The 27679-nt window shown below is 35.4% G+C and overlaps 1 protein-coding gene across 2 annotated transcripts in view; it reads right to left on the bottom strand.

Moving 5' to 3' along the window:
* LOC122812287 (basement membrane-specific heparan sulfate proteoglycan core protein-like) overlaps nt 1-27679 on the bottom strand; it is a 422530-nt gene that overhangs the window by 260116 nt on the left and 134735 nt on the right. Inside the window, exon 5 of one of the 2 annotated variants that reach the window (XM_044084688.1) lies at nt 22741-23079. The exons of the other annotated variant lie outside the window; for it this stretch is intronic. Within the exon in view, the coding sequence (XP_043940623.1) occupies nt 22741-23079 (339 nt within the window). The remainder of the gene's footprint in view (nt 1-22740; nt 23080-27679) is intronic. 2 annotated transcript variants of the gene reach the window in all.

The raw sequence follows: 27679 nt of genomic DNA, 5'->3' as shown, positions 1-27679 counted from the left end.
ACTGGAAGGTTAACCGTAGTCCAGCAAACTTTAAAATATATCTGAAATTAAATCACTTTGCAGGCTAGGCCATAAAGATGCTATCTCACAGATTTCAATGCAGTCAGAGACACAAAGTCTGTATAAGTAAGCTTTCTGTGTTGTCTTTGGGATGAACTGATTGCCAGTCAGGAAGAGTGGAAGTGTTTAATTGTTTTATGACTTCCATAAACTCAAAAGATCTGAGCAATGCTCTTGTGTATGTATTTTTTACATGTAAGTGTTAAAATTCTGACAGTTTCCAGGGTTAATGATAGTGTAGGAAACAGAGTCAGATGACCAGAAGTGTTGTCATTCTTCAAGCTATCCCAGAGGTAATATTTTAGATATTATTTTGAGAAGTCTGTCAGTGCAACTGAGCCTTCTATATTCTGTCTTAGGCCTGCCAACAAGAACAACCATTTACCGCAATATCTGCCTTGCTCTATTAACTAAGTCTTAGGGAATAGTAATTCTCTTAGATTCGGTCAGGAATATACTGAAGCTTAGTTTAGATATTGTTTATCTTTGTCTGAACCTGCCATTTAATGTTATTTTAAATATTTCCTGTGATTTGAACTCTGATGTCACTGTGAATATATACTTAGCAATTTCTTGTTCTTTTACTATTTATTATTAAATATGTTTAAATCTTTCATTCTGGCTGATCTTTGTAGAGATATTTAAGTTTTGAAGATCTTTGCATATTTATTTGGTGACACCCTGTGGGCCACTCCTAATAGTCTTGCTTTTGGTCAAACTATCATTTGTATTAATGCTAATGTTACTCAATATATTGGGTACCCATGAAAGATCCTTAAGGTAGCTAACAGGAGTGTCTGGTGGCAGTGATAACTATCTTATAGTCTGGGCAGAAGGGTGCACAGCTAGTAAACCTGTGCCAGCCTTTCCCAGCTGTGTGTGTGTGTGTGTGTGTGTGTGTGTGTGTGTGTGTGTGTGTGTGTGTGTGTGTGTGTGTGCGTAAATCAAATCTCAAAGAGTGTGAGTGTCAGCTACTTGGGCAGGAACACGAAGCATGGGTTAGACAGAAAGGGTGCTGGAGGTCTTGGCTTGGACACTCAACTGAGTTCTCAACTCTATAGATGTGCCACTGGGGAGTCTTACTGGGGATCTAGAGAAAGTGGGAGAAACCATCCCTAGACTGTGTTCCCCACTTGCTCTTAATGGAAATTGTGCTTGATGCAGAGAGCTGCATCTGGAGATACTGCATGTATACTTGTTAATCTCCCAGTAAACATCCCCCACTGGTGCCAGTGGTGAGGATTGAGGCTCCTTGATTACTGGCCCAGAGGTGGGGTGTCATAAACACATAATACTGTTATATGTAAAACCAATGCAAAACATGAAATGTCGTATGAGGTTAGACCATTTTTTAACTATCTTTATTAAATCATCACATTTTAATTTGTAACATGGGTAAATAAATATTAGTAAAGAAGTAAAAAAAATAATAATAACAGTTTCCATTGCTATTGTTACGCTTTATACATATATGTTTTCTTTTTAGCAATTTTCATTCACTATAACATTGCATACATTTATCATTTCCTGCTTTCTCTTAAACCTTTCTCCTCCTCCTGAACATTATTCCACATACGTTATTTCAACAAATATTATTTATTTTTATGACATTTGCTCCTTTCCTTTTTTAAAGATCCCACATCCTGTTCTTTTATCTCCTTTATAATATCCAGAACATCTTTTTCTTTGGGGATAGATTTTGATTTTAATTTTCAAATGACTGCTTTTTGGTAGCCAATAACATTAAAGTTAGTAAGGTATTGCTATGTCTCAACAATTTTTATCCTGCACTCGAGCTCAAAAGAATTATTTCCTTAGTTTTGACCATTTGTTCCACAAACATTCCATCAAAGTACTTTATAGGCAGATTTTTATAATCAGCCAGCTTGTTATACTCCCTAAAATTTCTTAGCAGTAACCTTACTCTTCCCAGCACACCTGCATCTAGCATTCACCTTACTCTTCCCGAGTACACCTGTATCTAGCAGTCACCTTACGTTTCCTCAGCACACCGGCATCTAGCATTCACCTTACTCTTCCCGAGTACACCTGTATCTAGCAGTCACCTTACGTTTCCTCAGCACACCGGCATCTAGCAGTCACCTTACTCTTCCCCAGCCCTGCATCTAGCAGTCACCTTACTTTCCCCCAGCACACCGGCATCTAGCAGTCACCTTACTCTTCCCCAGCACACCTGCATCTAGCAGTCACCTTACTCTTCCCAGCACACCTGCATCTAGCAGTCACCTTACTCTTCCCAGCACACCTGCATCTAGCATTCAACTTACTCTTCCCAAGTACACCTGTATCTAGCAGTCACCTTACTCTTCCCCAGCACACCTGCATCTAGCAGCCACATTACTCTTCCCTAGCGCACCTGCATTTGCTGTTTTCTTTGGAAAAATCCTTTGAAATTTAATTGGTGTACAAAGTACCTTTGAAAATACTTCTGTGCATAAATCATAATCCAGCCACTAAATACTTGGCAGCCTAACAAATGTCTTACTATTTTTGTTCAAAAACTGCATTTCCATTCCATTTTCTAAATCTTTTCTGACCTCTTCTGATTTATTCTTATAATTAAAATACAATATTTTAGATGCCTTACAAATTATCCTTTTTTATCCCGCAACTTCTATTACAGACTGAATTAAAAACTCCACCACTGCTGAGCTTTCAACTAGCACTCCCTTATCCATCTTTCTCTTTTCCTACCCTCTGTTAACAATCTCTGATAAGGAAGATGATCTATAATACCCAGTCCAAACTTCTGTTTAGCCTCATCATATTCTATTCTTTATTAATTTCCTCCAATAAATTTAATCTCTCTCTTGCCTGTATTTTATATATCTGCTTACAGATATACCTATTAGTAAAATCTCCTTTCTACCTTCCTACATTGGCTTAGTGCTTAGAATACTTTCTTCTACTTTCTGAATATAATATTGTAGTGTCTATATTATCTTATCAAAGTTTCAGAATATCAAATCTGATATGGTCGACACCATATCATCGAATTCTGAAACATCAAAAGACAAAAAAAAAAAAATGCCTAAAAAAATAAATAAATAACAACTTACCGTTGCGCCCCTCACACCCCGCTACTTAAATATACCAACTCCGATACCGCACTACATTGAAATAAATGGAAATCTCTCCTTACGTAGATTTCAGTTTAAACGTTCAATGTTTTTTGCTTTCACTAATCTGGTGCCGACAATATCAGCTTCGATATTGTCAGCCTTCGACAATGTGAAGTAGACCCAATATTGTACGTGGTAGTTGTTTTTTTTTTACCATTACAGCTTGCATACAAAACTTAAGTTTCTCTTTATCTCTCAAAAACCCCCCCCACATTTCATAATAATTTTCAGTTCTGTTTGTAACCATTCATATGTTATGTACAGCCTTTAGAATATCATTACAATGCTTCACACACTGCAGTTATTTTATGATACTTTGTCCTGTTGTATAACTTCCTCCTAGTTTTATGGGAAATGATTAGCTGATCTTTACGAAAACATTACTTCTTGCGATTATGCTGTATTTTACATACTAAATTCCTATATAAATGGCTTTGTACTTACAGCTCACATAAAGTTGGGTTCCTGATCCTGATTCAGCCACAATTCTGTCTGATTTAAATTTCACACAGTAATAAATCCCAGCATCTGCCAAGGTAATATTTGCAAATCTGATGGAAAAATCCATGTTTCTTTCTTGTCCTTCATGCACTATCCTACTTACTCGTGTGTCAGATTCATCATTTAACAACTGTGAGAACAGGAGCTTCTGCAAATTGTCTCCCTTGTACCATTGAACATGTCCTAAAGTTTCATGTGACACAGTACAGTTCATTATAATAGTCTCCCCTTCTGTGGCATTCACTGATGAGGACTGATATATTCTGTCCTTTAGTACCTGACACATAAAATAAAGTTTGAACATTATTGTGGTATCATTAAAGTACACATATGAAACATGGACATTAAATATTATACATGAGGCTTTGAAGAATCCATGTTATAAAAATTGTGTTATGTTCTAAAAAATAACAAGTAATATGCTTAATGGAAGTATTTTCGAAGATGCTCAGGCACTATGTATGTTCACCATAACGTTTGCTCACACATTAAACAATCTAATATGGCAGTAGAAATATTTTCAAAATGACCTAAACAATAAGTATGTTCAGTAAAATGTTTGTTCACAATTTTCTTTTTTTCTTTTTCAGCTGGTTTACTTAGTGGGTTAATGCAATTTATTGCAACCAAGATGTAATCCCCCCCAACTAAAGTATGATTCGCATAGTCTTGAATAGCATCCTGAATGTCTCTAAGGAAGTTGGGGGAGGTTTAACATACATGTTATCCTAGATAGATCATTATACAATGACTGCCCATTAATATTCAAAAATGAGCATGCTGATTAGCCAGCTCAGCCAGCGTGATCCTTGTAAATCCCAGAATAAACCAATGGAAAAAGGTCCAGTCTCCCGGACTTATTTCCGTTCGTATATTCCATAACGTTATTTTTTTTATCTATAGTCTGGACTCTGGACATACCAGAGAGGCAGCATGGAGGAAATACAAAGCTCCATGGTTGTGGTATATTGAAATTTACCCACGGTTGGCTTTATTTAATCACCCGGGCTTCACCATCATGATTAAACCACGCCAACCATGGGTAAATCTTCAATATACCACACCACATCATCAGTTATTGCTTAAATAACTTGCCTTCTGATGATGTATAAACTATACACTGGAATTGATGCCGCTATAGTTTATAGGCATTTAAAACAAAACTCAATCATGGCAATGGAACAAAAGGGTAATAAAATAAAGTCATAAGGAACAAAAGATGATTTTGTTGTTAAGTAAAGTCATAATGGAGAATTGTAAAAAGGGGAAGAATCTAAGTATGGCATGGAAAGACTACAAAAAAAAGTATTTGATAGCATCCCATATTCATGGATGAAGGAGTGCTTATAGATGTATTAGTTACACAATACACTGATTGATTGCATTACTGTGACCATAGAACAGTAGTAAACCACTCTGCAGCTAAGCCATGATAAAGGACAAGTTATTATCCCAGGGATAAAAGGTCAAAAGTGAATATTCCAAGGTGACGCTTTGTCACTGCTGCCCTTTTCTCTTGCTTTTAATCTATTAAGCTATCTACTTAACAGATTAGGTCATGGCTACAATTTGGCTCCAAGAAATCAACAGACTGTAAAGACTTCTCATCTTCTTTTTGTGGATGTTTTAAAACTGTATAGGTAATCAGATAAGGAACTGAAAGCACAACTGCAAGTGGTCAAAACTTTCTCAGATGATATAAGAATGTCATTTGGCCTTGATAACTCTGCAAAAGAAACCAGGAAAACTCCAGCACCAAGAAAATATTAGTCTGGGACAGGAATGTGACATAAAGAAACTTAAGCAGGAGCAGGAAGGAGTGTATAAATATCTGGGAATTAGTGAAAGATAGATAATAAAATATAAACAAATGCAGAAAAAACATAGTAAGGAATATTTTATAAGATTAAAATTAATACCGAAAACAGCACTGATGTCTAGGGATGAAATCCAAGCTTTAAACCAATTTGCTCTTCCTGTTCTAACTTACGGTTTTGGAGTGATTAATCAGTTGGACAGGAAAACAAGAAAAATGCTTCATGCTTAGTAAATGATTTATAAAAAAATAGTGTACGCCAAAATTATATATTCCCCATTGTGAAGAAGTCGTGGGCCACCTTGAAACTGATTACATGTATACATCTGCAATCGTGGGACTGCATTCATATCTGCTGACCTCACAAGACCCAAACATAGTGAAAGTTTTAAAACATGAGGAGAACAATTCTAAGATGACTTCCCTGCTTAGTTTAGCAGAAGCACATTAGTGTCAAGCGGGAATGGAAATCATACCAGAAGTAGATAAAAGTCGCACAGCAACTGAATGTGCCAAAAAACAAAATAAAGAATATAACGTGAAGGATCAGATGAGAAGGCAAGAAATGTGGAAAAGGCATAAATATAGGTGCAAGTGCAAAACACTGCTGGAATAAAAGCTTATGGGATCAAAATCCGACACAAGAATGGTTAAGGAAAGGTGAATGCGAATTAAAAGACAAAAGATTAATGTTGGTGTCCCAGGATTGGGGACTAAGTGCACATTGGTTTACAAAATCCACTTAACATGTTGGAGAAACAGACAAATGTAGGTGTCCCAGGACTGTGAACTATGTACACATTGGTTTACAAAATCCATTTAACATGTCAGAGAAACAGACACATGCAGGTTTTGTAAAACAGAATTGAAAACAATCTCACATCTTGTTGCTGGGCGTGTTACACTAATGGAAAAGGGTCTGTACACTGAGAGGCATAATAATATGGTGAGACTGTTGTATTAGTGATTGTGCAAACATTACAGTATTGAGGTGGCTGAGAAGTACAGGTAACATGAACCTCTGAGCATTATAGAAAATCGTGAAGTTTATAACACATGGGATCACCCATTATCAACTGTTCAAAAAACAGATGAGAGACAACCAGCTATAGCAGTTCATGAAAAGAAGACAAAAGAAGCACTGATCATTAAAACTGCTACAGCCAGTGATTACAGCGCCTTATATACAGAGAGGTGCAAAGTACCAAAATACCAGGATTTTCAGGCAGTAATGAAGGCAATGTGGCAGAAGATACCCGGACAGTTCCAATAAGAGTAGTAGGAGCAATGGGTCTCACAAAACAGAATTTACTGTCACATTTACATTAGGGCTGCCACCTTTTCAAATGCCCAAAGTGGGACATTTTTGGTACAAATGTCAGATTTTGCAGGCCAAAACATATCCATGGCCAGTACAAAGGACAGAACTTCACTTTTTTGCCTAAATAAAAACTTATACTTGTAGTATTTTAGTTGCTTATTCTGTTTCTTATAATATTTAGGTGTTTCCGATACAGAATAACTGTTTTATGCAACTATTACATAAAATATAGGAAATAACTTTGTCCTAAAATCTCAGGACATTTGCCATTGTTACAATTTTTTTGCAGGACACAACTGCCCAAAAAGGGACTGTCCCTCTCAAAGTGGGACAGGTGGTAACCCTAATTTACATGTGCTACCGATACATGTAACTCCATATAAATTGTGGAAGAAGTCAATTCTGGTCACATTGTAGGTGCTGCAAAGAGCACTTTTGTTTAACATCAAAGACTGAAACAATACTAATTGGTGAATTCCTTATGTATTGGAGATATATGAATGAGTTTAACATATTGTTTTATTGCCTTTTTTTGTAAATAACACCTGTTAAACTCATGCTACAAATGGGAATCCAAGCATTAGAATGTATGTTTATATTACCTAATGTATACTGTACTGTCTGTAAACATTTTTATGGTGTATGTAATACTTTGTGGAACTTTTCTCCCTGGGCCTCTGCTAAAAAAAGTGTGCAAGCTCAGTCAGACATTCCTGGTCAACAAATGTCAAATAAATAAATACATACATAAATAAATAACTAAATAAATAAATAAATAAATAAATAAATAAATAAATTTAGCAGCTGTCTATACTAATAAAGACTTTAATGGTATTTTGATAATACTAATTGTGTCAACAAGATTTTAAAACATGTCATTTTGCTGTAATATGATTTAGTAGCTAACAAACTATATAACACAAATTGCACCTTTAAGAAGGAATGTTGTAATGAAAATGAATTCCAGGCTCACTGCAGACTCAAGATAATGAATGCCGTGACTATGCCAATGTTACAATTCACAAAGTGAATATACAATGTAGCACTCCTAAACTACTTGAAAATACACCACTGCATACTGAAACATGCTGGTTCTATATGAACTACAGAAGGAGGTAATTCTGGGAATATTGTGGGTACTTAGAGTGCTCTTGGCAAACATCAAAGGCTGCAGCAATACTGATTTCATGATCTTTAGTTGTAGATTGTGACAGTATTACAAACTAAACATTTGGAAAAATTAAAAAAAAGTAAAACAGAAAAAGTGGAAGGAAGTTAAATGTCCTACAGCAGTAATGTCACTTGGATGATAGCTCATGAGATCATTTTGTGGACTTGCCCCTCTGCTAAATGTTGTGATTCTGGTTCACATAAACATTTAATACAAGATTAACATAAAATGGCCTGAACTATGAGAAATGATCTTACTAGTTTATTTGTTTGTTTCTTTGTTTACTGTACTAGAACTGTTTTTATGGCTGTTACTAATATTGAAAAATAAAGTCGGAGTAGCAATATTAATTTCCAATCTAAAATAAGAGTGGGCAGGGAAATTAATAAAAAAATAGAAGCAAGTGGACAAGGTCTTTTCAAACAGAAATGGCAGTCTCCATAATGTCTAGCATGAAAGAAAGAGAATGCTCCATATTTTTTTGTTTTTGGTGTGCAGATAAGACAGACAAAGAAAAAAAATAGGACACTGCATTACATACTTACAAGGGGAGATCTAGGCCTGGAATACAGGACATTGTCAAACTGTACTCTGATGAACCTCCTACATATTCACAAAATAAACAGCACCAGAACTAACCATTCTAAAGATGTAAACCTTCCCTTTCATATAAATAAGACCTGGTGGAGATACAGGTATATATCAAAGAGACTACCATGTCTATGAAACAGGCTCCCCATCCACATGAAGCAGAGTTCCTCTCTAACTCAATTCAAGTGCAACTTGGACAATTGGATGGGGAACAGGAAATTCATCCCTGGTTTGGCACCTATGTCTCTAATGGACACATGCAGCCTGTAAATGGTTCATCTCCCAGGCCACTGCTTATACTTATCAAGGGTTTCAGAACTTATCAGAGATTTCGGATGCATGTCTGGGCTTAAAAAGGCCCTTGTGGTCATTAGCCTAGTAAACATCTATGAACCTATGAACAACAGCTGAAAAAGACAAGATGACTATCAAGTCTGCCCTTGTGTACCTGGTATCTTGCAGTTTTCCTTCATGTGCCCCTTTTCGTAGCCCACCACACAGCCTAGGTTTCCATGAAGGATTCCTTGGTCAGACAGTTAACCACTCATTGAAGTAATCTGTTGCACTGATCCACTGCTTCTTCCATTCAGAGGTGCCTTTCAATGAATTTTGTACTTTTAATCTGGAAGATGAAACCTTCCTCCAACATTTCTCTTTCCACTTCCACTGTAAATGCCTACAAAGTCAAGAAACTTGACAAACAGCTTGCAGAATATCTCTGATCATAATTACTTTTAATATACTAAACCATGTGGCCAACTAATCCTAATATAGGTGATTCTAGTGAAAATAAGGTAGCTATTTGCATTCATACCGCTCAACCATTTATAGTAAAAAAATTGGGCATGACCACAAATAATGGGGGACAAAGTCCCCAAAATAGGGATGCCTTTTAAATATTGCTCTTACAAACTTAGAATGTACACAGAATAACAGGTTTTGCATTAGCATTAATTTTCTGAAGGATATGAATCCTGAAACTCAAATGTCTGCCATTATTTTCTGACTTCAGTCCTAAATTACTTGCCATCGTTTTGCCAGAAAAACACAATTTTATGAGAAACAGAACAAAATATGATGCAAAAATCTGGACATTCTTCAAAAACCTTGACAAGTAAGGGGTATGTGTGCATCACGAAATTGCAACTCACATAATTCTGAGACCTATAATGTAAACACGAGTGCTAATCTTTCTTAACTCTAAGTTACCAAAGCATAATGGAAATAAATAATTATTAGCCAAGATTAAAAGAAAGGGGGTTGGTGAGGGGTACTTCCTATCCTCATATAGCAGCTCTCATAGGTTAATAGGAAGTTAGTAAATCAGGGCACCATTTACGTCTTGTCTATACTCACTCTTAAGATGTACTTTCTGCTTCCAGACAGGCATATTTGTGGATACATATCTAGTTATCAAGGCTTGTCTTGATGGATGCAAGAGTTATACATATATAAAGGCAACTTGTTCCAGAGATGGGGGTAAATATTGGGTAATATAGATGTCATTCCAGTATGCTTTATTTATATGTTGGTTGAGATTTACATCCTTATATTGATGGCATGTGGGGTTGTGGGTCTTGCAAAGCTGAAGGACATTAAAGAGGTTTGGGTCCTTAATGACATGGAATACAACATGTAGACACAGATCTGTAGGAGACAGAGTGTAGTGGTAGTGCTTCAAGTCAGTCTTGGTAACTAATGGACTAATAATCCTTTTTGTTAGAAACTTCTGAGTGATGTATCTGGCTAGGTACTTGATGAAATGGACAGTGAATTCTATATGTTTAATTAGATCAGGGTATGGTGGGATGAAACTTCATTTGGCATTAATGAGATGACTTGGGATGACAACTGGTTTAGATACAAAGTTTTTTTTCACTACTGATGCTACAGGATTAGTGTTGAAAGGAGAGGGAGTTGTCAGCCATAGTACAAAGATCCAGGGCTACCTTATCCATTTGAAGATATGTGCTGGCTATAGTATAAGATGCAGATGTGGGCTATCTATCAAATGTGGCAATACTGCAATTGGTAGGATTTAATTTTAGCCCTTTTTCTGTGTACCAATGATTAGTAGTGATTACCTCTTGTTAAAATGAATCATTAGCAAGAGATTATCAAATGATAATACCCAGCTTACAATCCAGTTTACAATCATCAGCAAATGTAATAAGACAAAGGTGTGGATTTCTAATTTGGAGATTAGATAAGTATATGCTAAAAAGGAAGGGTCCAGCACTGAGCCTTGAGGCACAACCAGTTATTATCCTGCTATCTCTGATAGCACCTCCCACCTTAACTATGTGGATTCTACCTTTCAGCTAGTAGGAGAGAAGGTATCAAAAACCCTGGGCAGATCCAAATGCGCTGTATGGAGTGAATGCCTACTATCCACTGCCTCCATGACCTTTTCAAATAAGTTTAGTAAACTAAGTAGCATGTTATAACCTTCCTTTGACAAATAAAACTGCTAAGGGTCTTGGTGTATGAAATTTTTTGGTACTGCAGTTTATAAAGTCAGCTAGTATACATTCTATGACTTTGCAAATTAGGTTACATAGGGTGATGGGCCTATGGTTCATTGGGTCTCGGTAGGGTTTTTTTGTCAAGGGGCATCACAGACAATATTCCCCATGGTGACAGGACATACTCCAGGTATAAACTTAAATTAAACTTCTTCAGGAGGTGTTCTGAGATGGCATATTTGGCACTGTTTAATAGGCATTTATACAGATTGTCTGCGCCAATAAAAGTGGTGTGCTTAGCTTTTGTGATGACAATTATACATTTGTTGAGGATCTTGGAGGTAATAGAATCTATGATTTGTGCAATTTCAATAACTGTCTCTGGGATACACTTAGCACTACATTTATCTGCAAACATATTAGTTATTTCTGTCTTCAGCAATGATGGTATTATTTTTGATGTATTCAGAGCATTCCTATGTGCTGTTTCTCAATTTTCTGATGTAATTAAAGGATGATTTATAATTAATCGTGGCTTCTGCTGCTAGTTTTAAATCTTGTTTTGCTTTGATTTACTTGAGGGTAGTTTTTAGTGCTTTGCTTATATTTTTCACAGATTTCTAGTGTGGGTAGATTTGGATTTATTATAAGACTATGGGTGTGTTTTATTTCTTTTAGCCTATTTATATAGAGAAGCACTCAAGTAGATTTATTTTTAAATTTCTCATTGTATTTGCTTCCAATGGGAACTAGTAACTCTATATACTTTAGAGGGCATGGTAGACCTCAAGAGCAAAAGTAGGAGATGAATCCACATGAGCACTGGTGATGTTGCAATTTTGTACATACATTTCAAGAATTTGACTCATGTTCATAAATTCAGAATTGTTTACTGTTGGAGTGTTTAGCACTTTAAATGTGATTGTTACCAGTTTATAGTTGGATTAATCAGATATGGAAGAAATACAGGAGTGATACATGAGGTAGCTACATTTGTAAGGATACGGTCTAGAATTTTCATAACTATAGTAGGCTGGTTTACTTTTGATTATTAATTAGTATTTGAAATCACTCATTATGAAAGTGGTTTTCAATATTGGTAATTCAATGAGTACATTTAGGAATCTGTTGAGATTGTCTGGATACATAGAAGTTGTGCTAAAATGGGCAATAACTGATAATTAATTTTGTTTAGGGTTGTGACACCCCAGCACTGGACCAGTTATCAAGGAGCCTCAATCCTTAACACTGACAGCAGTATGGAATGTACACACTGGGAGGATGACAAGTACACACACAGGAAAGTGCAGTTTCCCTTAAGAGCACACAGTGATAACTGTCATCTGGGGCTGGTTTCTTCCTCTTTCTCCAGATCCCCAGTAAGACTCCCCACTGGCACAGCTATAGAGTTGAGATCTCAGCTAAGTGGCCAAACTAAGACCGGCAGCACCCTCTCTGTCCAAACCAGTGTTTTGTGTCCCTGCCCAAGTAGCTGACACACACACACACACACACACACACACACACACACACACACACACACACACACACACACACTTGGTGAAGGCTGGCACAGGTTTACAAGCTATGCTCCCTTCTGCCCAGACTATAAGGTAGTTTTCCTTGCCACCAGCCAACTCTTTATCAGCTACTTTATGGCCCTTAACAAAGGATGTCCATTCCTACTGTGTAATGTTACTATTAATCCAAATAGTAGTCTGACCAAGAGCAAGGCTGTTTATGAGTGGCTGTACAGTGTCACCAAGTAGATATGCAAGTACTGTAAGAGGTTAAATATCTCTAAACAGACCAGCCACAATTAAAAGGTTTAAATATATTTAATAATAAATAACAACAGAAAAAGACAATACTCAGTAAGTAATCAGTTACATTAGAATTCAAAATCACAGGAAATATTTAAAACAACATTGCAGGACAGTCTCAAATAAATAAAGAAACATCTAAGCTATACTTTACTATATTCCTATCTGAATCTAAAAGAGTTACTATGCCCTAAACACTTACTTACATTAAGGCAAGTGCAGAAGGTTGTGATGAGTGGATGTTCTTGTTAAAAACAACATACAAAACACCCTGTTTCTCTCTCTCTCCCAGAGAGTTCCTAAATTAATATCAAATATCACTGCTGGGTTTGCTTAGATGACATCACTTTTTGTCACCTGACTTCAGTCCCCAAGCTAAACCCACTTTGTCAGAAACTAACAGAATTTAAGCATCTCCCTGTGAAAAATATATATCTCTGATAAGTTTGCAGATCCTGGAAACCACAAAACAGTAAAACACTTCTACATCTCAGACCTAGTAATTACTTCTCTTTCAACACAATACAAAACATTTCTAGCTCTAGACATTATGCCTGCCACTGCACTGAAACTGAGAGATAACATCTCTTTTATTACATGGTTATGAAGCTACTTAATTTCAACTATTTTCTCTGAATTTTTTTTTCACGTTCACCTTCTATGTTCTAGTTTTCATTAAACATATACATCTAAACAGTTACAATAATGCAGGTGCATTCCTATTCTATTCTAAAAGGGCATGCTGTGGTTACATTTTAGCTCAGTACTTTGCACACACTTCTGTATAAATCATATAAACATTCATAAATTACATAGAATTATTTACAAGATTCTAGATAGCTGAGCTGGCAGTATTTCTACTTGTCACAAGGGTGATTTAGATTTTAATAAGCTGCATTTGTAGGAGTAGGGAATCTACCCAGAGGTGATATGGTTTATGAGAAATATGGAATAAACCCACAGTTTCCTTTAGGCCTGAATGCATGGTAAGTACTACATTTTTATTTATGTATTTATTTATTTATTTATTTATTTATTTATTTATTTATTTATTTATGTATTTATGTATTTATTTATTTTCCCATCTATCTGTCTATACTTTCATTGACCAGAGTAGTCACACTAGGCTTGTGGCCTATTTTTAAAGGAGACCTGAGGTGGTATTTATATTAGTAAGGCAAACAAAATGTGGCCAGGGTATCAGGAAACTTTCCCTACTCTTTTTGTTGTGAGTTGGAACCATTTTGGAGGAGCACTTCCTAATTACATTCCAGGTACAGAGGCAGCCTGGAGAAACAGGGAGGCAGATGGAGAGAGAAGGAGATGATAGGGTAGTGAAAAAATGAATGACAAAGCAAATATTGAGACCAGAGAATGTATGCTGGATTCTGAAGAATATTTCAAAGAAACCTGTTTGATGACGATAAGTCAGCAAATGATGGATGTATAACTACAACCCTCCAGTCAGGAGGATTGTGGGATGATTTACTCAAAGAAATGGTGGCGTAGAGTGAGAGAGAAAATGAAGGACATGTTTACTGAGGGGACATTATGGAGAAAATACAAAAGGAGGATGCATAGACAATACTGGGAATAGTGGTGAGATGGAAAAGAAAACATATTCAGAGAAAGCAAAAGAAGGCAAAAGTGAAGTAGCAGAAAAGAAGGCAGAAGAAATGGAAAAATGGAAGTACGTGGTTAGGATTCAAAGTAAAGAATATAAAGAAATGGACAAGTATGAAGTGTGGGACAATTTAATGCTCTGTTGGGTGTAAAAGCACATGAGGTAAGAGTATTCATACTTATTAATAAAAAGACATTTTTTTTTCAATGGAAAATTTTCTTGGAGAATATGAAAAAAAGAGGCTGTAACTCATGAAATCTTTATGTTGTAAAAGCATTTAGCAGGGGAAAAAGAAAATTCATTTGCAATTTCGAACAGAGGTAGAAAGAGATATTTTAACATTACATTTGAAAGGCTTTATCTAAAGAAGTACAGCAAACATTTATGACAAATGGGGCTATGACTGATGGCTAGGACTGTAATGTTGTTTTAAAAATATAAAGGGGAAACATTATACCTATACGAAACATGATAAGTATGAAGGGGAACAGGAGTGTTGTAAAATACTGGGGCAACTCAAAACATGTTTTTGGAAAAGAAGAGCATTTGATAGGTAACTATGACAAAAGAAAATGTTATCTTTGTGTGGAAATGGGACATGATGAAAAAATGGAAATTTAAATGTTATAAATGTAACAGAATTGGACATTTGTGGATGGATTGTAACAATGAAAATAACAGTAAAGAAAAAGCAAGAGAAGAAATGAACAAAGAGAAGAAATTTTAGAAACAGTAGATATAGAAGGAAAATTAGATTATAAAAAATAATAAAGAGGATATAGAAGAAGATTCTGAAATAAGTGATGAAGAAGAAATAAACTGGGAGGTTGTAAAATAAAAAAAATAATTTTATTGGTAAAATGGTGAAAGATAGAAAAAGAAAATTTAAATGTATAAGTACAAAAAAAAAGAAAGGAAATGGATAAAAAGAAATATCTACAGCTAAAGATTAGGACTTGGTTAAAGTGTACAACTTACAAACACAAGGAACATTGTTTGATTTTCACCTTTGGGAAGGAAGTTAGTTAAGCTTAGAATGACCTGTTAAGAAAGCTAACCCAGTAATTACCTATGAATTTATAAAACCATGAATCTAACAAAAAGGGGAAAATTAAAAATTTAGACTGCTTTCTATAAACGTGAATAGTAATAAGAATATAGTAAGAGAAAATAGGAATTTTGGAGTGGTATAATACATGTGATGTAGATGTATTTATATTAGAAGACACAAGATTTTTAACAAATGAAGATTACAGACAGAAAAACTAAGGGAAGGAAAGATAATTTGGAATTTGGGAAATGAGAGATGTTCTGGAATAGACTTATTCTATAAAAATACAGTAAAGATATTAGATGTAGCTTTAGCAAAATGGGAATATTAACCATTGTCGATTTAAAATTGAAAGAACAGGTATATAGAATTATGACATATTCTTATACTGACTGTAAAGAAAGGGAAAGCTTTTTTCATCAGATTTTAGACTATGTAGTGATAAATATGAATATTATAATAACAGCAGACTTTAATTATAATTTAAGAGACAAGCAAAAAAAGAAAGGTATTATATAAGAAGAATGTTAGAAGTTAAAAATGTGGTCAGTTAAAACTTTGAGACACAAATTCATGGACTTAGAAAAGGGGTATGTTGTAACTAAAATAGATTATTTTATATTATCAGAAGGTTTAGTTATAGGAAAAAGGGCGGTAGCTGAAACATGATTTTCTGATCATCTTGCAATATAGCTAGAGAGAAAAGAAAACAAGGAATATATAAAAATAGCCAAAGGAATAAAAAGGATAAATGAGAAAGCATGGAATGAAGAAGGAAATTGATTAATAATACAGTTGTAGAAAGATCACATTACTATGAGAATATTTTATAAAAACTGGTCTGAATGGTGGATGATATTTAAGGAAAAATATAAAAAAAAATGAAGTGGCAACATGATGTGAGAATAATAGAGAAAGAAAAATGTAAAACAACATATAAAATGAATTGGAATATTCATATCATAATGATAAAAATACTTTGACAAAGGAAAATAATTATATTAAGGAAATCAAGAAAAAATACAATGATTTTTATACAAGCATTGATGTTTTTACTAGGACAAAGAGAAGAAGCATTGAGTTACTTAAGCAGATTAGTAAAGGAAGGTGGTAATGTAATGAGAGAAATAAAAAATATAACAGAAAACTAGAAAGAACTCAGGAAAATATTATGTAGTACAATAGGTACAAGAATTTTTTAAAAAAGGAAGGCAGTGAAAAAACACAGAAAGTAAAAAGTTAACAGAAAAAGGGAATGCAGAGTTGGACAAGGATATTTCTTTAAATGAGCTAGATAAAGTATTAGAACAAGTAAATATAGATTTGGCTAAAGGCCTAGGTGGAATAGAGTATGACATGTATAAAACCTTAAGGGATTGGCAAAGAAATATTAGTTAAAGATTTTGAATAAATGGTTAAATAAAGGTTTTATGTATAAAGTATTAAGTAGTGGAATACATAAATTAGGCTCACCCAGACTCTGCTGCACTTTGCTGTGAGGAAAAGGTTGGTTTGCTTTTTATTTGTTGTATTTTGTATTAGTTTATTGCCTTTTTATATTTTGAGTGCTGTAATTTGTTTTATTTACCTTGTGTTTTACTTGTGTTCTGCTTTTAAATGCATATTAAAACTTCAAAAGACACCACAGCTCTGTCTCTTGTGAGTCTGGCAGAAGTTTCCATCCCCCACCTTGTCACTGTTGTGTTCTTAAATACCACTGTTTTTCTAGTTGCCTGCCTCTTATGTTAATTTGACCATATATCTCATTTCCTCTCTGCTTTCACTGGCTTGTGTGAGTAAGCACAAAATTATAATTTTGTGAAATCACTCCCCTTCAACTATTTAAATTTATTGGCCATTCTACTGTATTCCATAGTACCGGAATACAAAAGTGATCACCCCCTTTCAATCTATCTTGCTGTTTTAAAAATAGTGACTCTCCACTAAAACTTAACTTTTTAGACAGGTAAAACTTAAGTTACCTACTTTCACATCTAACTTCTCTAGTGCACATTACAATGTTTAGGATAAACCTTTTTTTTTCATCTTACCTTTAAGCATCCCTGTGACTAGCACTTGCTATAATATCTGCTGGAAAGCAGTAGGAAGCCTTAAACTGATACAAGCACTCAAATCTCCTTATTAATAAGGAGAAATTAATCATAGGCACTAAACAGCCTATAATTGCAAAGTACGTTGCTAAGGTAAGGGAAAACAGCCCCTGTATTTTTTAAAAAAAGCACCAAGCCAGGCATGTCCAAGGGTCAGCTTCCATTGATTTCTCCTGTCCACCTGGTGTATCTGGGCATACTGGGGCAATGCAGCAATTGCCTCATGTACACAGGCAACCCTCTCCTCCTATCACCCAACACTACAACCTGTGAGAGATGCACTTACATAGCCAAACTGGAAGCAATGCTCTCTCCACACAAGATTGTGCTAGACAGTCAAGAGGAGAAGGTTAACACCTGCACTACACCTCAAGCAACACATAGCCCTTCTAAACTCACACCACAAACACCCACACATAGCAACACTAAATCCACATATGCGGATGCCCCTAATTGTAACCTGCCCAAGCAATAAGGACCTCCGAAGCTGAAATGCAAACACCAATCACAACCAAAGTGTCACATAGCTCACAGCACCAGTGTGCCACCCAGCAACAACCCCTAAGGCAAGACAATGTACCTAACACTTTAGTCATAGGTGACTCTATAGTCAGGCACACTGATGTCCCACTCACCAGACTGAACAAGGAGAAAATTACAGTGAGCTGCCTGTTGGGTGCCAGGATCCGCCACATAACTCATGCACTCAAGTCACTCCACAACAAGTACAAATATGACTCTGTCATTGTACATGTTGGAGTGAATGACTTGAGACTTACCTCCCTAGACTACACGAAAAGAGACATTGAAGAGCTCTCAGATCATGTGGCCTAGGCAGGTATGACCCTAGCTCTGAGTAGCATCCTGCCTTCACCCGGAATTATACCACAATATAAGGGCAAAATGATTGACTTCAACAATTGGCTAAGCTTCTGGTGTCATTCAAAAGGGATCCAGTATCTGTCTGCCTGGGATGGCATAATCAACAGACCAGGATGCTTTGCCAGAGATGGTCTGCACCTGTTGCTCCTGGGATTCAGGTTACTGGCTAAGGCTCTTGCCACCCCTATAGTGCCTATTTTAGGCAAAGTTCAAAGGATAAAACCACCACTGTAACAGGTACAAGCATGCAAAATCTGAAGGTAATGCTACTCAACGCTAGAAGTCTAAACCTCAAAATGCACTCTCTCGAGGTGCTCCTAAAAATGGAGAACATCGATATCTGTGCCGTAACTGAGACCTAGTTCAAGGCTCCAGAGAACCCCCCCACAATACCAGGCTATAACTCTGACCACACTTTTCGGCCACAAAACCAGGATCTAAACACTAAAAGTTGAGGAGTGTCCATATTCACCAAGGATATTCACACCACCAGGTTAGTTGCCCAACACAATGCGTCTGAAATTCTCCAGGTGCAACTAACACTAGGTAAGACTGCAATTCAAATTGTAGCTTGCTACAGATCCCCCACCATGCCCCAAGATTCTCACTACATTTTTCTAAACATACTGGAAAATATTACTATACAACCAAACACCCTAATACTTGGTGATTTCAACTAACCTACCATTAAGTGGGAAAACTACTTGTGTACCAACACCTTTGCCCAACGGTTCTTGGAATTCATAAATTCCAATGCCCTGGATCAACTAATCCATATTCCCACCAGGGGCTTCAATATCCTAGACCTGGTCATTACCAACATGGGAAATCCATGCTCCACACTTATGGTCACCCCCTTGTTGGTCAGGTCAGACCATAAGCTAATCACCCTTAACATCCAAACATGCTGGAGGGATAGGTTCCTGATCCAGAGACTCCCCAGACCCTGGAATAGACTGCCCATAAATGTCAAGCAGAGCACCTCTTTGACCTTCTTCAAAAGGAACCTTGATGATTGGATGGGAGAAAGGAAATTCACCCCGGGGATCACGTCAGTCACCCTGCTAGACAGGGGTCCAGGGAAGTAAATAGTATGGGAAGAAATAGCCAGGGAATTGTTATGGCTAGGCTTGTATAGGCCCTAGGGCCAATAGCCTAGTACCAACCTATGAATCTATGACCCTATAATATGGAAGAAGTAAGATAAAAGAGAATTAAAAAATAGAGACTGATAGTATTGAATAATATTGATTATAAGATATTTATGAAAATAATATAAAAGATTTGAAATGAGCACAGAAACTTTTATGGAAAATGGCATATGTACTATAAAAGAAAAGGGTTGTGAGGTTTATTAATGTACAAAAAGTGTGGATGATATTATGAACAGAAATGAAGAAGAGAAAATCATGATAGGAGACCATAATAAGGCATTTAACACAATTGGATACAAAATCCTATAGGTTAAAAATGAAAAAAATATAATGTAAGTGAGAAAGTTATGAAATTATGTATGTCAGCATATAGTAATAATAAAGTAAAAATACTTGTAACCGGCTGGTTAAGTCAAGAAGGACATAAGAAGAGTGGTGCAAGACAGAGATGTCCAATGAGTTTTATACTCTTTGCATTAGTTATAAATGTGAAATAAATTACAACATGAAGGAGGCGGTGTATATAACATCAGAACGGTTAAGAATTCCAGTTCTGTTAACATATGCAGAAGACATTATGATAATTGCAAAACACTTATTTGTATAAAAGAAGTAATAATTTGCACAAATGAGTGTCTATAGATGACAGGAATGGATTTAAGTAAAGAGAAAGTAAGGGTTTATGTGATGTACAGTAGTAAAGATTGAGGGTATATATTTTAGAATGAACAACATTTCTGTGTTATGTATAAAATCTGAGAATAAAAATGTAAGTAGATTTCAGTGAGAAAAAAACAACAGAAGAAATAAAGCAAACCTATCTTTTCTGGAGAACATATAAATTATAATTCAGAAAAAAGGCGTATTTGATAAATTCAGTGCAGATGGGAAAAATACCATACTTAGCAAGTGTATTTATCTTGCCAACAGTATTTGAAAAGAAATTATTGCAGATAGTTTTTTTTTTTTTTCATTTGTATGGGGTTCTAGATTAAACCCAGAAAAAAACCCCAGGAGTTTTGTATGTAAAGAAAGAAGAAATAGGTTTAAGGTTAATTAAGCCAGTGCTGTACACTGCTTCATTAAATTTGTACAAAGTGCTAAAGGGGATAAATGACAAAGATGAGAGATTAGTAGTAAGACTGTAACTATGATAAAATTTGGGGTATAGCAAAAAAAGAGTAAAATAAAAAAGTGTATAAATGAAGAAATAAAATGTTTCCAAGAAAAAAATATTTTTGTTGAAAATAAGAACTAATGATATAGAAAAAGACAGAAAAGTGTGGTATAAGAAAGTAATGATAACACATTGCTATGTAAACCTATGGGGAAATCTAATAAATTAAAAAAAGTAAAGCTATAAAATTAAGAGGCAAATGGTGCAATCAGAAAGTAAAATGTCGGGATTTTTTGTGGAGACTAGTAATAAATAAATTGTCTGCTAAAGGAAATATGCCATATAAAAAGAAAAGTGACAGAATATGTTTACATTGTCAAGAAGAAGAAACTACAGAACATGTGTTTTTGAAATGTAAAAGAGCAAAGAAGTTATGGGGAAAACTGTGTAAAGGAGATGTTTTGAAGATATAAAAGAAGTGGATAGAATAAACATGGATATGATCAAATGTGGATATATATATAAGATATAAGAATAGAAGTAAAGTATATATCAAAAAAATAGATACGTTATTGTATGTTGTATGGGTTCTATGAAATGAAATAAATGAAATTAAGTTTAATGGTAAATGGATTTTAGCAAAAATATTAAGTAAAATCAGATGGTTGTTGTGTCTTTCGGCTTTTTCCCGGTTAGGGATCGCCACAGCGGAACTCCGGTCCGCTAATGATTGGTAGTTGAATTTTATGTGCCGAGTTACCAGCCCTGATGCACAACCTTCAATGAAGGTACGCCCATTCACGCATGTCTCCATGCAGAAGATGCTCTAGCTGAGAATCGAACTGGACAGCGTCATACTGTGAGGCGACAACACTACCGCAGCACCACCACCGTGGTTTTAAGTAAAATCAGATGGTGGTTATGGAAAAAGGAGTGGAAGTCTAATTTGTTTGTGTCTTTTGGCTTTTCCTAGTTAGGGGTCGCCACAGCGGAACTCCGGTCTGCTAATGATTGGTAGTAGATTTTTTATGTGCCAAGTTTGCCAGCTCTGACGCACAACCTTCAACGAAGGTACGCCCATTCATGCATGTCTCCACACAGAAGACGCTCTAGCTGAGAATCGAATGGCACAACATCTTGCTGTGAGGCGACATCGCTACCACAGCGCCACCACTGCAGTATATAGTGGAAGTCTAATATGGATGAAAATTTAGCACGATAGTAAAGGAAATTATGAATAAGTGCAAACAGGTTTGCATATTTATATATGTGTACATATGTATATATTTGTAAATATTTAAACATTTTCTAAATAAGAGTTATTTCTGTAAATAAATAAAGGACCCCTACTCTTCTTGTTATGAGGGAGAACATTTTTCGCTGCTGCACTTCCTCTATGTGAAGCTGTGCAGTAATGGATATAGATGAGAGCTGCCCTGTTGGTGTTAGCAGAATGGTTCTGTCAGCTGGACAGGAAACTGTAGAAAACCGAATGGATAATACAAACAACCAGCATCTAGCTGACTTTAAACCTCATGATTTTGATAAAGGTTGTTGTAAATTAAATTACTTCTGGAGGTTTGCCTGATGAAAAACTGGTTGATTTATTGAACAAAAGTGATCCTGTAGAAAATACTGAGATTTTTTAGATGGATATGATGGACTCGCTAGTGTGTTCAGCAGATAGGAAATGAGTTGTGAGATGGGTGGACATAAGATTGCAGGTAGAATGTCCTGTTGTGTAACTTCCCCCGAGTTTTATGGGAAATGTTAAGCTTCTTTTTAAAAAATGTTACTTCTTGTGTTTATGCTGCATGTTACACACACAAATTGCTAATAACATTTGGCTATGTATTTTACATTCTTATTTTAGATTCTTAAAATTCCTACATAAAAAGCTTTGTACTTACGGCTCACATGAAGTCGGGTTCCTGATCCTGATTCAGCCACAGTTACTCTGTCTGATTTAAATTTCACACAGTAATAAATCCCAGCATCTTCCAGGGTAACACTTGTAAATCTGATGGAAAAATCCATGTTTCTTTCTTGTCCTTCATGCACTATCCTACTTACTCGTGTGTCAGATTCATCATTTAACAACTGTGAGAACAGGAGCTTCTGCAAAGTGTCTCCCTTGTACCATCGGACAGGTCCTAAAGTTTCATGCGACACAGTGCAGTTCATTATAATAGTATCTCCTTCTGTGCCATTCACTGATGAGGACTGGTATATTGTCTGTCCTTTAATACCTAAAAAATTAAGTAAAGTTTGAACACTCTTGTGGTATCATTAAAGTACATATGTGAAACATGGATGTTAAAATTATACATAAGGCTTTGAACAATCAAGGTTATAGCATCTGTGCTATGTTCCAAAAAAACTCTAATATGCTTAGTGGAAGTATTTTTGAAGATGCACGGACACTATCCCGGTATCTTCCACTCCAAATCAGAAGCCATGCCTCCCTTTCTAACTTCAAACATGACCTGATACTGTATCTCCATAACAACCCTATATGTACCTGCAACCACCCTACTTAACCCCTCCCTCTCCCTATACCCACTTTACCACTAAGTCTGATCTATAAGACCTTTCCTATTTCAATAGTTTACTATATCTATATGCTCTCCCTTCTACACCCTCCCTCTGGATCACTACATCCTCCTCTACTACTTTCTTCTTCTGCACCATCCCCTTCTCTGATTTGAGGCCCCTTGTACATACACGTTTCTCTATTTTTTTTTACTCCTGCACTAGTTTCATCCTCAGATCCGAGGCCCTCTGCACATACACAATTTCTCCTTTTAACCACTAATCTAATAATACCATATTATTTTCAAATGATTACCTATAAGCTTAATTCCCTTACTGCATACCACTTGGATTTATTTTCATTGTTTTTCCTTTTACAACCTTATTATTATTATACTTTTGTGTATAGCTATGTTTAATTCCACGGAGTACATTATTTTTTTTTCTTATCCATTGTATTCATGACATTGTTTTGCTCTGTATTATTGTAAACTTGTCTCTACTTATATGTCTGTTTGGGGCTTTTCTCCTCGGGTTTCCACTGAAAAAGGGTAAATCTTTACCCAGCTGGACCAACCTGGTTAACAAATGCAAAATAAATAAATAAATAAATAATGTTCATTTGTAGTTTTTTAGCAGATTAGCTAACTGGGTTAATTAAATGAGCTACAATAAAGTTAAAACCTCCTGATGTAAGCCTGATTCTATAGCACAGTATGTGACCTTAGGGAATTTGTGTAAAATTATGCTAAAGCTTTCAGTTACTGCTTGAATTATACCACAGTTTTTATCGGTCTTTGTATGACTAACTATGAAAGATATAAAAAATGTAAAATTAAATAAGCAAACTGCTTATATTCTTTTATCAGTGGTCATATAATGACAATGACTTCAACTGTTTTTTGTTGACACTGTGGCAACAAGATCCAAATATTACATTTACTATAGTATGTCTCAGCAGATAAACTATGTAACACAATGCACACCTCTGAAAATGAATTAAGTAATGAAAAGGAATGTGAAGTTAACTGCACACACCTAATATAACAAGTGATAACTATGCCTGTGCTACAGATTCACTCACCTCTAAGTGAATATACAGTGTAACAAGACTTAAAGGACTTTAAGGGGAATGTATGTAGCTGTACACTGAAAAAGAGCAACAGAAACAGAGGTAGAAATATAAATGTCCTAGTATAGCAATGACCTCTACGACTGATTGCTCATGTTATGTCCTAGTATAGAAATGACCTCTAATACTGATTGCTCATGTTGTGTCCTAGAATAGCAATGACCTCTAAGACTAATTGCACATGTTATGTCCTAGTATAGCAATGAGTTCTAAGACTGATAGGTCATGTTATGTCCTAGTATAGCAATTAAGTCAAAGACTGATTGCTCATGTTATGTCCTAGTATAGCAATGACCTCTAATACTGATTGCTCATGTTATGTCATAGAATAGCAATGACCTCTAAGAATGATTGCTCATGCTATGTCCTAGTATAGCAATGACCTTTAAGACTGATTGCTCATGTTATGTCCTAGTTTAGAAATGACCTATAAGACTGATTGCTCATGTTATGTCCTAGTATAGCAATGATCTCTAAGACTGATTGCTCATGCTATGTCCAAGTAGAGCAATGACCTCTAAGACTGATTGCCCATGTTATGTTCTAGTATAGCAATGACCTTTAAGACTGATTACTCATGTCATGTCCTAGTATAGCAATGACCTCTAAGATTGATTGCTCATGTTATGTCCTAGTATAGAAATGACCTCTAATGCTGATTGCTCATATTGTGTCCTAGAATAGCAATGACCTCTAAGACTAATTGCCCATGTTATGTCCTAGTATAGTAATGAGTTCCAAGACTGATAGGTCATGTTATGTCCTAGTATAGCAATTAAGTCAAAGACTGATTGCTCATGTTATGTCCTAGTATAGCAATGACCTCTAATACTGATTGCTCATGTTGTGTCCTAGAATAGCAATGACCTCTAAGAATGATTGTTCATGCTATGTCCTAGTATAGCAATGACCTTTAAGACTGATTGCTCATGTTATGCCCTAGTATAGAGATTACCTATAAGACTGATTGCTCATGTTATGTCCTAGTATAGCAATGATCTCTAAGACTGATTGCTCATGCTATGTCCAAGTAGAGCAATGACCTCTAAGACTGATTGCCCATGTTATGTTCTAGTATAGCAATGACCTTTAAGACTGATTACTCATGTCATGTCCTAGTATAGCAATGACCTCTAAGATTGATTGCTCATGTTATGTCCTATATAGAAATGACCTATAAGACTGATTGCTCATGTTATGTCGTAGTATACTAATGACCTCTAAGACAGATTGCTCATGTTATGTCCTAGTATAGCAATGACCTCTAATACTGATTGCTCATGTTGTGTCCTAGGATAGCAATGACCTCTAAGAATGATTGCTCATGCTATGTCCTAGTATAGCAATGACCTTTAAGATTGATTGCTCATGTTATGTCCTAGTATAGAATTGACCTATAAGACTGATTGCTCATGTTATGTCCTAGTATACTAATGACCTCTAAGACAGATTGCTCACATTACGTCCTAGTTTAGCAATGACCTCTAAGACTGATTGCTCATGCTATGTCCAAGTAGAGCAATGACGTCTAAAATTGATTGCTAATGTTGTGTCCTAGAATAGCAATGACCTCTAAGACTGATTGCTCATGCTATATCCTAATATAGCAATGACCTCTAAGTCTGATTGCTTATGTTATGTCCTAGTATAGCAATGACCTCTAAGATTGATTGCTCATGTTATGTCCTAGTGTAGCAATGACCTCTAAAACTGATTGCTCATGTTATGTCCTAGTATAGTAATGACCTGAAAGACTGATTGCTTATGTTATGTCCTAGTATAGCAATGACCTCTAAGCTGATTGCTCATGTTATGTCCTAGTATAGCAATGACCTCTAAGACTAATTGCTCATGTTATGTCCTAGTATAGCAATGACCTCAAAGACTGATTGCTCATGCTATGTCCTAGTATAGCAATGACTTCAAAGACTGATTGCCCATGTTATGTTCTAGTATAGCAATGAACTTTAAGATTGATTACTCATGTTATATACTAGTATAGCAATGACTTCTAAGACTGATTGCTCATGTTATGTCCTAGTATAGCAATGATGAAATATAACAAAATGAACCAGGAATCCAGGAATCCAGGACGCCAAAAAGGAATGCCAGTTGTAGCCAAAAGTACATAAAAACCATTTATTGTGAACAAAAGGTTTTAGCGCTTTCATCTCATTATAGAGACTTCATCAGAAACAATGAATTGCTTTTAATTACACTTTAAATAGTCCTTGATGCGTGATGTCACACATTTAATTAAAAACTATTTAAACAAACATACACTTATAAATGAAAACTTGAAGTCTTAAAATTTGTATCAACCCAAATAGTATTAAGTGCAAACATGTTTAAAAATAGAAATGTATATAATGTGTATGTTATACAAGTAATTATATTTAATAAATATTTGATAAAAACTGGTACAAAGGATATAAATAAAAACATTAGATAAATTTAAAAACTCATAAATGAATTCATTTGTACACTACAACTTTAGTTCTATCAATGTTCTATGAACTTGATTATACATATGTATATTAGTTTTTAAATAAATATATTGTGTGTTATAGTTCTTAAATAGCAATTAAATATTTCCTTTTTAAACTTCTATCAAAATATGAATAAATATCTCAAATCCGGACTTTGCACACTTCAAATATTGTTTGCCCTTTCAATTAATAAAGGTGTCAATGACACTGTTTCATTTAATCCTGGGGGAAACATAGAAGCCAATCTATATTGCCATTGGCTCTCCTTCTTTTTTAACAAGTTTTCCAGTCTCCACCTCTGTTGTCTATTTTGACAGTGTCCAAGATACCAAATGTAAATTTCCTAAATTCTGAGCAGGATATACTATGTTTGTATAAAGAATTAGTGTTCTTTTTATTCCTAATATCATTTAAATGTTCATATATCCTGCTCTTGAATAGTCTTTCAGTCTTGCCTACATAGAATTGTTGGCAAGTACAACATATAGCAAGGTATACCACTCCCTTTGTGTTACAATTACCATTTTGTAAATAAACTTTACTTTTCATAACATTGTTTAACCTAATAGTAGGTTCAACACAAATATAGGAGCAATAGTTACACATTCCACATTTTTTTGTACCCCATTTATTTTGAAGGGTACTAGATTTTTTGTATTCTAAAAGTTGTTTCATGTTAAACCCTACTCTGTTGAC

This window comes from Protopterus annectens, chromosome 9.part0 (assembly GCF_019279795.1).
Source record: "Protopterus annectens isolate FY-2018-M chromosome 9.part0, PAN1.0, whole genome shotgun sequence".
NCBI lineage: Eukaryota > Metazoa > Chordata > Ceratodontiformes > Protopteridae > Protopterus > Protopterus annectens.
Note: the sequence above shows the minus strand (reverse complement) of the source record. Positions and strands in the feature narration are given on the sequence as shown.